This window comes from Prorops nasuta, unplaced genomic scaffold (genome assembly GCF_024137725.1).
Source record: "Prorops nasuta isolate Cenicafe-Biocafe unplaced genomic scaffold, Cenicafe_Pnas_1.2 PNAS00007, whole genome shotgun sequence".
Classification (NCBI taxonomy): Eukaryota; Metazoa; Arthropoda; class Insecta; order Hymenoptera; family Bethylidae; genus Prorops; species Prorops nasuta.
Window position 1 is genome coordinate 7,002,032 of NW_027116804.1, and position 12,520 is coordinate 7,014,551.

General features: G+C 43.3%; 3 protein-coding genes across 3 annotated transcripts; all 3 read left to right on the top strand.

Annotated features, from left to right (window-relative positions):
• Positions 1-335: 335 nt before the first annotated feature.
• Positions 336-5,480, top strand: LOC136775019 (uncharacterized). Its single transcript, XM_066729495.1, has one exon. It carries the CDS (start codon positions 336-338, stop codon positions 5,478-5,480), a length of 5,145 nt encoding a protein of 1,714 aa, XP_066585592.1.
• Positions 5,481-9,853: 4,373 nt separating this feature from the next.
• LOC136775020 (uncharacterized) lies at positions 9,854-10,675 on the top strand. Its single transcript, XM_066729496.1, has 2 exons — positions 9,854-10,259; positions 10,329-10,675. The coding sequence occupies exons 1-2, from the start codon at positions 9,854-9,856 to the stop codon at positions 10,673-10,675; spliced, it is 753 nt and encodes a 250-aa protein (XP_066585593.1).
• A 41-nt stretch (positions 10,676-10,716) lies between these two features.
• LOC136775021 (cilia- and flagella-associated protein 251-like) lies at positions 10,717-12,094 on the top strand. Its single transcript, XM_066729497.1, has 2 exons — positions 10,717-10,807; positions 10,905-12,094. Exons 1-2 carry the CDS (start codon positions 10,717-10,719, stop codon positions 12,092-12,094), a joined length of 1,281 nt encoding a protein of 426 aa, XP_066585594.1.
• Positions 12,095-12,520: the final 426 nt, after the last annotated feature.

Here is a 12,520-nt window from a genome sequence, read left to right on the forward strand (position 1 = left end):
GGGGAATCCTGTCCGGGGACCTGGGGACCACAGGGTTGGGATTTCGTAGTTGTAACTTTGGGTGGATTATCAATTTGCGGCTCAGCCTCCTTTGGAGCACTTTTCATTCTTTTGTATTTTTTTTCAAATCAAATAAACTGATTTTACCAGATTTCTGGGCGTTGTTTTTGTCACCCTGGAGCCTTCCTTCCTAGACCTCCTTGCGGATATCACCCAATCAACTTTCAGAAAAATTTCTGGTCCTTCGAGCCGGATATAACCGGTACATATTCAATTGAGTTGAATTTTGATTGGTGATTCTTCGAGGTGACTGGGGGAGTGTCTCTGGTGGCAAAATGGTAACGCAGGAGGAAATACTCATGTGTGCAGGTCACGTTAGTCTTTATTGCTCAGAATTTGAACGGCTACTGGTCAACACCAAAAAGCGTGGTATAGGTAATTTTACCGTCCCTTATTTAAATGGTCGTCTGGCTAGTGCCAAGGAAATTCTCGCGAAAATACAAACGAATCATGTGACGATCACTAATCATTTATCGGAAAAGGATTTGCAACAGTTTAATTATACGACGCAGAATACTTATGAGCGAGCTATGACGGCGTATTTGACTGCGGAAGAATACATTTTAGAGCAAATCGAGAATTTAAGCGGTGAGCAAGTCGCTCCTGTCACTGCAGGGCGGACCCATGCTCCCTCGTTGAAACTTCCTAAGTTAGATTTACCCAAGTTTAGTGGTGACTATTCTGAGTGGTCAACCTTCTATGACTCTTTCAAATCAATGATTCACGATAATTCGACATTACCAGGTGTTCAAAAGTTTCATTATTTAAAGGCATGTCTTCAAGGAGAAGCTAGCTCAGTAATTCGATCCTTAGCCGCCAGTAACGATAGTTACTTAACAGCATGGAATGCATTAGTGACTAGGTATACAAATGAACGAATTATTACGTCCAACCTTCTTAGCAAACTAACGCTCATTCCGAAAGTCTTCGCTGATAATCTCATGTCCATGAAAACACTACGCGATACAACTATAGTTGCGCTAGACTCGCTGAGGACATTAGGATATCCAGTTGATGGTTGGAGTGCCATATTGGTCCACATCCTCTCAAACAAGCTAGATCAAGTTATCACTGTGGAATGGGAGAAGGAAATAAGACGTGTATTGAAATATCCTTCTTTCACTCAGATTTTAGAGTTCATCACCGAGCAGATTAATATGCTCGAATCTATTAGTAATAAATTCAAAGGTAGTAAACAAACTACTGATAAAACTTCTCGTCCTAAGTCGTTGAAATCACTCAACGCAATCGTGGATAAACCAAAATGCTTTTATTGCGACGCGGATCATCCTCTCTATCAATGCAACAGCTTTATTGCCTTGAACCCTCAAGCCAGATATAAAGCAGCGCAAAATAACTCACTTTGTATCAATTGCTTGAGACCTGGACATTCGATATCGTCTTGCCGAAGTAATTCTCGGTGTAAAAAATGTTCCAAGGCACATCATACGCCTTTGCATTTTGAGAAACAAGCTAATCCGACGCCTCAACGTAATTCATCTCAAGCTGCTTCACCCACGAGTCTTCAAACCATTGATCAGTCTTCGACTTCTGTTGTTGCTCATGTGAGTGCCATGGACGAACGCACGACACTCCTTGCTACTTTTCTCGCACGCGCTACAGCACCAAATGGCCGTCAAATTATGATTAGAGGCTTAGTCGACCCGGGCTCACAAACATCGTTCATGACGGAAAATCTAGCCCAGTTATTAAGAGTTACACGCCGCAAAGTTAATGCAACGATTTACGGAGTCACAGGAGGTGCGGTACGTAACGTCTCGAGCAAAGCTGAACTCATCTTACAGTCAGTCAAACACGATCAGGCCTCACTCAAGGTGACGGCATTAATTTTACCAAAAATCACGAATTATAGTCCTCGGTCGTATTCACCCCTTGAATTCCCTCAATTAGGTTCTCTGGACCTCGCGGACGAATATGCTTCTGTTAAAAATCCAATTGATATTTTAATTGGTGCAGATTATTGCCCTCAGCTTTTACTGAATCAAATAATTCATTCATCGAACCGTGCACTGATAGAAAAAGATTCGTTATTTGGCTGGGTTGTGTATGGTACACTTGCGTCGCACATGCATACTGCCACAGTAAACGTTCTTCATTGTTGTGACTTCGATAAAACACTTCGAGATTTTTGGGAGATTGAAGAAGTTCCTAGCACCTATAGTTTGACCCCTGAAGATCAATTATGCGAGGACATTTTCACGAGTAACGTTACTCAATTACCATCAGGCCGCTATCAGGTTGCATTGCCTTTTAAGACAGAGTTCTCCAAATCGGCACTGGGAGCCTCTCGCAGCATCGCCGAATCAGCTTTAAAGCGAGTTCTCTGTCGTATTAACAAATCTCCTGAGCAGTCCGAAAGCTATGCTAAATTCATTAGAGAATACGAGCAGCTAGGACATATGGAGAAGGTCACAACAAACGCGATTGACACAGACTCCTTGGTTTACTTGCCTCATCACGCAGTATTTAAGCTCGAAAATGGAAAGCAGAAAATACGTGTCGTATTTAACGCGTCCGCTAAAACTAAGAGTGGTCTATCACTCAACGACGTACTCTTAGTAGGGCCAAAACTACAAAAAGATATAACAGCCATTCTTATGAATTGGCGTGATTTTTGTTTTGTTGGTATAACAGATATTGTTAAAATGTTCCGCCAAATTCTAATTCGTCCGGAAGACAGAAAATTCCAATCTATAATTTGGAAAGATGATTCTGGTAATACTCAAGCATATCAATTGAACACGGTCACATACGGTACCGGACCTGCACCGTTTTTAGCTTCACGGGTAGTGCAGGAACTCGCAAATCAACATGGTGATGACTTCCCAGACGCGAAGTCCATCTTACTTCAATCAATCTATGTCGATGACATTCTTTTTGGAGCTAACAACCTTGCAGATTTACGCGATATCCAATCTCAATTAGTTCAGTTGTTGGATAAAGGTAAATTTGAGCTCAGTAAATGGGCCTTCAATTCAGCAAGCACAGCTCTCCATGAAATTCCTAATGATTCTAGTAACGCTAATCTTAATTTTAACAGCGAAAATCTTAACGAAACTAGCAAAGTGCTGGGCATATCTTGGAATACCAGCTCTGATTCATTTCAGTTTATAATCTCGCCTTCTTCCATCACTAAGTTAACAAAGCGAATGTTACTCTCGGAAAACGCGAAGATTTACGATCCTTTAGGCTGGATCTCACCGTTCACCATTGTGTTAAAGCAAATAATGCAATCTACATGGTTGCTCAAACTTAATTGGGATGACGAGGTTCCCGAGCCTATCCAATCCAAACGGATGTCTTATTATTCGCAAATGGGCGAATTAACAAAAATCAATATCCCGCGCTGGAATGGTCAACTTAGTGCAGCAGATAAATTAGAACTCTATGGGTTCTGTGATGCTTCAAATGTATCCTATAGTGCTGTGGTGTATGCCAAATTCACCAATAGTGATAGTCAAACCTCAGTCAGCCTCGTAATGGCAAAAGCCAAAGCGGCCCCTCTTAAAGCAATTAGCATTGCTCGTCTTGAACTAGTCGCCGCTGCTTATTTGACTAAACTGATGCTTCATATCAAGTCATCACTTAAGCGTTCAGTGCATGACATTTTTTGTTTTTCTGATTCACAAATCGTGCTGACTTGGATTGCACAACATTCGTCAAAATGGAAAGTTTTTGTAGCCAACCGAGTCGAATATATACAGTCAAGTCTACCAGAGGCTCATTGGTCTTATGTCAATACTAAGTCCAATCCTGCAGATCTCAACTCGCGAGGGATTAATCCAAGCCAATTAATACATTGTACGCTTTGGTGGGAAGGACCCTCTATAATTCGGGAAACGTCATCGGAAAATTCTCCTTTAATGTTTGAAACCAACGAGGAAATAAAGACCTCCTCGATATATACAAATCATGTCACACGCGATTTACCGTCATTTCTTCATAACTATTCGTCGTGGACAAAACTAATCCGTGTTGTTAGCTACGTGTTGCGATTTATAGATCGAGCGCGTAGAAAAAATGTTTGTCAACACGCTCACTTGTCAGCTCTCGAGCTACACACTGCAACACTGCGTGTTGTGAAAATAATTCAAGCTGCTGCTTTCTTAAACGATATATTGACGTTGCAAGGCAAAAAGTCAGTTCCGTCAAGTTCTCGATTACTTTCTCTTGCACCATTTTTAGATGCGCAAGGAATTCTACGAGTAGGTGGGCGTCTGCAACACTCATTCTTGTCAGACAACCAAAAGCATCCCATTATTTTGCCAACTAATTATTTAACCGAGCTGCTCATTCGACATATACATATCACGACCTTGCACGGTGGCCTACAGCTTACGTTAACAGTATTGCGGCAAAAGTATTGGGTGATCAATGCACGAAACGCTGCGAAAAGCATAATACATAGGTGTGTCACTTGCGTTCGTCAGCGTGCCAAGCTAGGAACACAATTCATGGGATCTTTGCCTACTGCTCGAGTAAACCGTAGCCATCCGTTTGAACATACTGGCATTGATTACGCCGGGCCCTTCCTTGTAAAACTGCATCAAGGCCGAAACTCGAAATCAGTTAAGTGTTATATAGCTGTTATTGTATGCATGGCTACTCGTGCCACCCATCTTGAGCTTGTCTCCAAATATGATACGGATGCATTTTTGGCAGCTCTAGCTCGTTTTACTTCACGTCGTGGTAAACCCGCGGTGATTTACTCTGATAACGGGTTAAATTTTCAAGGAGCAAATAAGGAATTGAAACTTGCATTCCAAGGCTCTCTGAAACATGTGCAATCTATAGATTTTGAACCTATACGCGAAATAGAATGGAAATTTATTCCCGTGGCCACTCCTCGTTGGGGTGGACTGTGGAAGAGCGGGGTACGAAGCGTAAAACATTATCTAAAGCGTGTTCTTGGGACTTTTCTTCCTACGTTCGAGGAAATGACCACACTAATTTGTCGTATTGAAGCCTGTCTAAACTCCAGACCTCTTTCTCGTTTACGCGATGACATTGAAAGTTTAGAATGTCTAACGCCAGGGCATTTCTTGGTTGGTCGCTCTTTACTCGCTCCACCCGAAATGTCCGTTCTAGATTTAAAGGAATCTACTCTAAATCGATGGCAGACAATCACTCGGATTACCGAGCTCTTTTGGCAAAAATGGTCAGGCGAATATCTGCAATCATTACAATCTCGTCCAAAATGGCAAATCAAAAATAACGATTTTCGTGAGGGTGACATCGTTATAATTAAGACTCCAAACGCTCCACCTTGCAAATGGAACTTAGGCCGAATTATTCGTTTAATAATCGGTTCAGACTCAGTAGCAAGAGTAGCTGTGGTTCAAACAGCGAATAAACAGATTCAACGCAGCCTAACCCAGCTGTGTAGGATCCCGGCATAAATACAAATATTGACAAACAATCCCAACGGCTTCTGATCTGCCGACTCGTACATCTCATCACCTTGACGCTTTACTTATTAAATCAGTACTCCTTAATCATGGCTAGTGACAAGGTACCTAATCTAGTCGGCAACGTCGAAATGTTCTTAAGTGAAGTTTGGGGCGAAGAAGCCAACGCGTCCGATGTACTGGACCTTTCCTTCAGTGACTTGAGTTTTTCGGACGATGCTCCTTGTGTTGATTCTCTGCTTGAACTTCCGGATTTGCTTGTGTCGACGAAGGAAGACGAGGACTCCAGGATGCAGGTCATTTTGGATCCGCCTTGTCCACCTGAACCAGAATCAGCTGACGTGGTCATGGAACCCGTAGCGGGACCTTCTCGTACACCAGCACCAGCAATTGACTTAGCTGTTTTATACGCGAGCAGTTGGGAGAATGGAATCCTGTATGATTCTACCGCAAAGGAGCTGGAGCGTACAGCAAAATACGTTACCGTCTTGGCGTTCGGGCTCACACACCATATACCATTGCATGCGGTCTTGAAATATCGGCAGTGGAAGTCTTGGGATCCTCAAGGAAAATTGCTCTTGCGTTGGACTCCAGCGTTAGAGCTGAAAACTGCCAAACTCATCATTAAGAAATGAGTTAGTCTGCGACCATTGGTGGACATTCGGAGCTTCGCTCAAAGGTTTCTTTTTTTTTCTTTTTCTTTTCCACCATGGTCTTTATTTACGGTGTTTCACCATTCCAAATTTTAGAACATAAGTTTAGTTTATTTCCAACATCTGCGAGATTCATCTGAATTGACGCAGGAACGTTAATGTGGGGGAGGATTTGTTGGAGATCGGAGTGTAGGTACGAGCGGTCTGGGACTCTCAGGCCGTCTCGCTCCCGCTCACACTCTGTCTCTCTTGATCCTACCTCCAACAGAGGACGATAGGTGGCCTACGGCGTAGAACTCTCTCTCGCTGTTATTATTTGGGTCTATTGTACATATCAATACCCAAGAGTTCCGTGATAAGCGCGGCTCGTTTCAGTCAGTCTAGGCTCTAGACTCTGTCAAACTTTTGTATGATTAGCAGCTTAGCCATTCCTCCCTTCCTGCGACGCCACTAAGTCTCTTAGTACGCATTTCTGCTCCATCGTCGATTTCTAGGGCTCCAAGAAATCGTCTTCCTTTCTCTCTATCTTCGTTGCCTGGGAGTCTCAGGTACGGGGAATCCTGTCCGGGGACCTGGGGACCACAGGGTTGGGATTTCGTAGTTGTAACTTTGGGTGGATTATCAATTTGCGGCTCAGCCTCCTTTGGAGCACTTTTCATTCTTTTGTATTTTTTTTCAAATCAAATAAACTGATTTTACCAGATTTCTGGGCGTTGTTTTTGTCACCCTGGAGCCTTCCTTCCTAGACCTCCTTGCGGATATCACCCAATCAACTTTCAAACAATGGCTCTTTAATAACTGCATATTTTCGTTGCGCATTATTCGTTGGAGATACCGCAGCTGTATATAATATGTGCGGATTCATTAAGAGTTTTTCTCCGGGTCGCTACTGCCGAATATGTAGAGAAACATTTATTCAATGCCATCATTTATCTGAAGAAGATTCGACCTTGTTACGGAACCGCGAGAACTATAAAGCTGACATTTTACAGGAATCAAATATATCAGGCATTAAAGAAGAATGTATATTCAATCAGTGTTGCCAGAAAGTAGACCGTCGATCTACAGAATTTCCCCCTCCACTTACAACCACAGATGCAAGCTCGTTTGCGTGAGCCATCCCCACTTCTACCGCTGCTCGATGGTCACGAGCACAAGTGAAGCGTCCATACATGTGTCGACTGGCTTCGCTCGCTCTCGGCTATCCTCGGATTAAAGAGAGAGCGGAGATACTTTCTCGGACCTCTCTGTCTTTCTCGCTGTTAGCGTCTAGCAGAAGATTCGAGGCAAAATCTTTCCGCTTCGCTTTGCCGAAAATCTACGAATCTTCGATGTTATTTACATTTGCAGGACAATGCCTTTATGCATGTTTTTCAGCATATATATTTATAAGCATTGACTTATTATAATCAATAATAAATTAAGGAAATGCGCATGTGATATGTAATAATTACTTTAAATACAATTTAATCGTTATAATTCCGTAAAATCTGCATTTCTTTAATTTATTATTGATTTTTGTGAGTCAATGGCCATTAAAAAAAATTTAATCATAAAAAAAAAAGAAAAGCACGGAGCGGAAATCGAACCCGGACCCACGAATTGCCACGCGGTTACTTTACCGCCTGAGCCACGAGGCTTCTTCGATGTCTCATAAACAGAAAGTCTTCTTACGGACTTGAAATACCGTATAAATAAACGATCTACTGACAGCTTTATTCATTATTATTCTGTCATAATGGAACAAATATTGAAGAATAATTGTTTATTGAATATTTTTCATAAGCTGTTCCAATTGCCAAGAACAAAGATAAATAATCAACGCTCGTAGCATTGGCATATTATGAGTGCGATAAGGAGCGGCTACCGGACCTCTCTCTCTCTCTCTCTCAGTCGCGTCTTTGTTTTCCTTCTTCCTTTAGGGGAAAGCACGTGCGTTTATTACCAAAACAATTCTTACCTCAGAAATATTATGTTCTGTAATGAATTTATATGTACTGTAACGTCTCCTTTCGCGGCTCGGCCTCGAATAGTGTTTTCACTTCAGGGATTACCTAAAAAGAATATTTTCGAAACTCTATTCGGTCTTGGTTTGCCAGGGGAGGGCAGGGACTAGAAACGGACGACAAGACACACTGAGGTTTGATGGCCAGGAAATCTTAAATAAAATCTCGTTGCAATTTTTAATATATAAAAACCACAATTTTATTTCCGCGAACAAAAGTGAAATCATACATGAGTTTGATGTTCCCATTTAACTTAATTTAGTCGATTATAATTTTCCGATGATAGGGTATTGGGCGCCAGTTCGCTGGAAATTCTCTGAATATACCTTCGCGGTTGACCTGCTGGAGACTCTTCTCATGCATGGACCAAGACGCTTTGTAAATTTTACTTAAAGTAACGGGGAAACGGCTAGGGCAAGGATATTCGAACGGGCTTGCGTCGGGAAAACTTCGAGAAGGCTCTGGATCGCCTTTCTCCGACGAGGGGCTACACCCCGTCCTACAACGTATTCCTAGAATACAGGGGATCCCTACGCGATTCGCGACCCGTCCATTAACCTATTGCTCTTAAACCGCTTCCGAAAACGCAACCGAACAAAGAATAAACGTCCGAATTAAGTAGTCGTCCGCAAGTCGAGGAATTAACATTTATTTGAACGTTAACCGACTAATTTTTGCCGGACGAAACTCGAGATCAGACAACGGATTAGGTAGTAAGGAGCCTTGGCTTCTTCTCAAGAGAAAACCAAGTTTACCTGGGAGGAAAAGCTACTTGCGAATGACAATGAGGGGATGCTGCTGCATGCGTCCATGCAAGAAGTCCACTGCAAGGTTTTCCACTGCATTCAAGCTATACTTCCTGTTTACTACAAAGTAGTATTCACTCACCAATTCCTAAAAATAGGAAATTGACTACAGGGCAGTACCCTTACTGTATATGAAACGGGAAACAAATTAACACATTAGGAAAAGAAAATAAAGACTGCACACACGTCTTAACCAGATGGGACCCAAATTTGGTGTATCTCAGGCGACCACAGCACGCAAGATGATCAGATCGGCACATGCGCGAATAGATAAGCTATCGACCCGCGATTTAGCATAATACGAGCAATTATCGCGAGTACAGGTAGGTGGCGCCTCACCCTCCCCTTTACCGTAACTAGTGTGTAACAAACAATATTCGAATTTTTCTGTGCCGAATACAATGCCTCGTCACAGTACATATAGATCAATACGTATTATGTACATAGGCAACGTTAAAAGTAAGTATTAATTTCTCTAAACATAAGACTCTCTATTAAAATCATGCACCAAATAAGCTTGAGAATCATATATTGAAATATAAGTAAAATTACATTACTTATTTTGACTTCCGTTTCCGGTGTACAGTGGAGTGGCATGTGTGTAAAAGTGGAGAAAGGATAAGCGGGGATTTAAAGGTTGGTGGAAAGGGGAAAAAGAAAACAAATAGAGAAATAGATATAGGGAATAGAAAGGGAGGAAAGGAGAGTTAAGCGAGTAAAGCGGGGATATAGAAGGAAGTGGGAAAAGGCGAAGAAAGAGGGAATTTTGAGGTTAGGCGAAGAGAGCGGGAAAAGCAGGTGCGACAGAAAAGAAAGTAGAGGGAGAGGAGAGTAGTGACACCGTGTGGGAGGAAAGAGAGATAAGGTCGATAAGATAGGGAGGATAAATAAAGTAGGCAATGGAGAAAGTAGGAAGAGGTGAAGGGGATGGAAGGAAAAAAGGTCCCAGGGAAGGAAGTGAGGAAGCTAGAGGGGGAAAGGGGGTAGAAAAGCTAAAAATAGGAAAGTTGAGAGGTTGGGGAGGTGGAATGGGGAGGATGAGGAGTGGAAGCGTTGGAAGTGTGGAGGAGTTTACGAAGGGAAAAAGGAAGGAAAGGGAGGAGGAGGGGGGAGAAAAAGAGGAGGAAAGTTGGGTGTTCTCGAAGACGGCGAAGGTGATGAGGACGCCGGAGAAAAGAGAGGAGGATCCGATGGAAAGGATGATGAAGGCATTGGAAGGAATAAAGGTGAGGATGGATGGATGGGAGGAAGGAAAGAGGGAGATAATAGAGAAGGTTGAGGAAGTAAAGGAGGAGATAAAAAAAGGTAGGAAAGAGTGGAAAGAGGAAATAAAAAGCCTGAAAGGAAGAATGGAGGAAATGGAGTGAAGAGAAGGAGACAGGGAGAAAGAGAGGGAGAAGGAGAGAAAAGAAAAACAGAGAGGCGAAGGTGAAGGTGAGAAGGGAGGCATAGAGAGGAGAATAAGAAGGTTAGAATGGGAAAGGGAAAAGAAAGAGAGAGGTGAAAGAAGGAATAATATAATTGTATGGGGATTGGAGAGAACGGGGGAAGGAGAGGAAGAAATAAGGGGGGAGGTGGAAAAAATATTGAGGATGATAGGAGTGGAGGATGCTGTTCTAGGGGTGAGAAGGATAGGAGGTGTAGGGAAGGGAGGAAGAAAGGGGGTGGAGGTGAAATTGAAAGATAAGGAGGTGAAGAGAAAGGTAATGGAGGGGAAGTAGGAGCTGAGAGGAAGGAGGGAGAGGATAGAGGAGGATCTAACATGGGAAGAGAGAAGGGTGATGTTGAGAGTAAGGACGGTGGCAGGGGAGGAAAAGAGGAAAGGGAAGAAGGTGAATGTGGGATACATGATGGTAGAGAGAGAATGAAGAGTGGAAATGGGATGAGGAGAAGGGAGGGCTCTGGAATAGGGAAGGGAAGAGGCTGAAGACGGAAGAAGGAAGTGATGAGGATTTTGTGGGGATAGGAGGAGAAGGGATAGGAGGAAGGTAGAGGTGAGAAAGGGTCGGGAGTGGGAAGAAGGAGAAAAGAGTGAAAGAGAGGATGTAGAAGGAGAGGGAGAGAAGGACGAAGGGAAGAAGCCGGAGGAAGGATATAAAAGAAGGACGGCGGAGAGAGGAAAGAAGGAAATAGAAGTGTTATTCTGGAATGTGGCAGGATTAGGGAACAAGGAGGAGTACTTCTGGAGAAGAATAGGAAGAGGAGACGTAGTATGCATGGTAGAAACGGGGATAGAGGAAAAGAGCTGGGAAAGAATTAGGAGGAAGGTGCCAAAAGGATTTAATTGGTGGACGCAATGGGCAAAGAAGGGGGGAAGGAAAGGAAGGGCGAAAGGTGGAATTGTGATGGGGGTGAGGAAAGGGATGAAAGGAAGAAAGAGGGGAGAAGGAGGCGAGGAGGAAGGAATTATGGAAATAGAAGTAGATATAGGAGGAGAGGAATGGAGGATAGTGGCGGTGTACATAGGAGATGGGTTAAGAGGTAAGGAGGATGGAATAAGAAGAGTGATGGAGAAGGACCAAGAAAAAAGGTGCTTGATAGGAGGAGACTGGAACGCGAGGACGGGAGGAATGGCTGAGTGGGTGGAGAATGATGAGGAGGAAGGCAGGAAGTCAAAGGACAAGGTGGTCAACGCGGAGGGGAAGAGGATGTTAAATATGTTGGGCGAGAGTGGAATGAAGATAATCAATGGAAGGGTGCAGGGAGATAGGGAAGGAGAATTCACGTATGTGGGGCACATGGGAAGATCGGTGATGGACTATGTAGTAGGAGACAGAAGGACAATGTTGGGAATAAAAAGAATGGAAGTGGAAATAAGGACAGAATCAGATCACTTACCGCTGGTAGTGAGTCTAAAAGGGAGGAGGAGGGAGATGCGAAGGAAAGAGGAGGTAAAGGCAACGAGAGGATGGGGAGAAAGAATGAAAGAGAAATATAAGAAGAGAATGGAGGAATGGAAGGAAGAAGGAAATGAGAATATAGGGGAGAGATGGAAAAGGATGCAGGAAGAGATAAAAAAGGTGGTAGAGGAAGCAAGAAGAGAAGAGAAAGGAAGTGAAGGAAGAAAGAAGGGGTGGTGGAATGAGGAGTGCAGGGGGAGCAAGAAGGAATTGAGGAGGATGCTAAGAAAATGGCTGTGAGAGGGGGGTGGGAAAGAAGAATATGTAAAGGGAAAGAGGGAATATAAGGAAAAGTGCAGGAGGAAGAAAGAAAGGATGGTGGAGATATGGAATAAGGAGATAGACGCGGCGAAAACGGAGAAGGAGGTATGGGAAATCATAAAGAGGCATAGAGGAAGGGGAGTGAGCGGGATAGAAGAGATAGAGATAGGAGAGTGGAGCGAATATTTTAGGGAGCAACTAGGGGGAAGGAGAAAGAAGGGAGAGCAGGATGGGAAGGAAGGAGGGGGAAGGAGAATATAGAGAAGGGAGGGGGGAATAGAGGAGGGTGAGGTGGAGAAACAAATAGATAGAATAAAGGTAGGGAAGGCAGCAGGAGAGAATGGAATAGAGGGGGAGGTATGGAAATATGGAGGAAAAGCACTGAGAAGAGATGTGTGGAGGTTA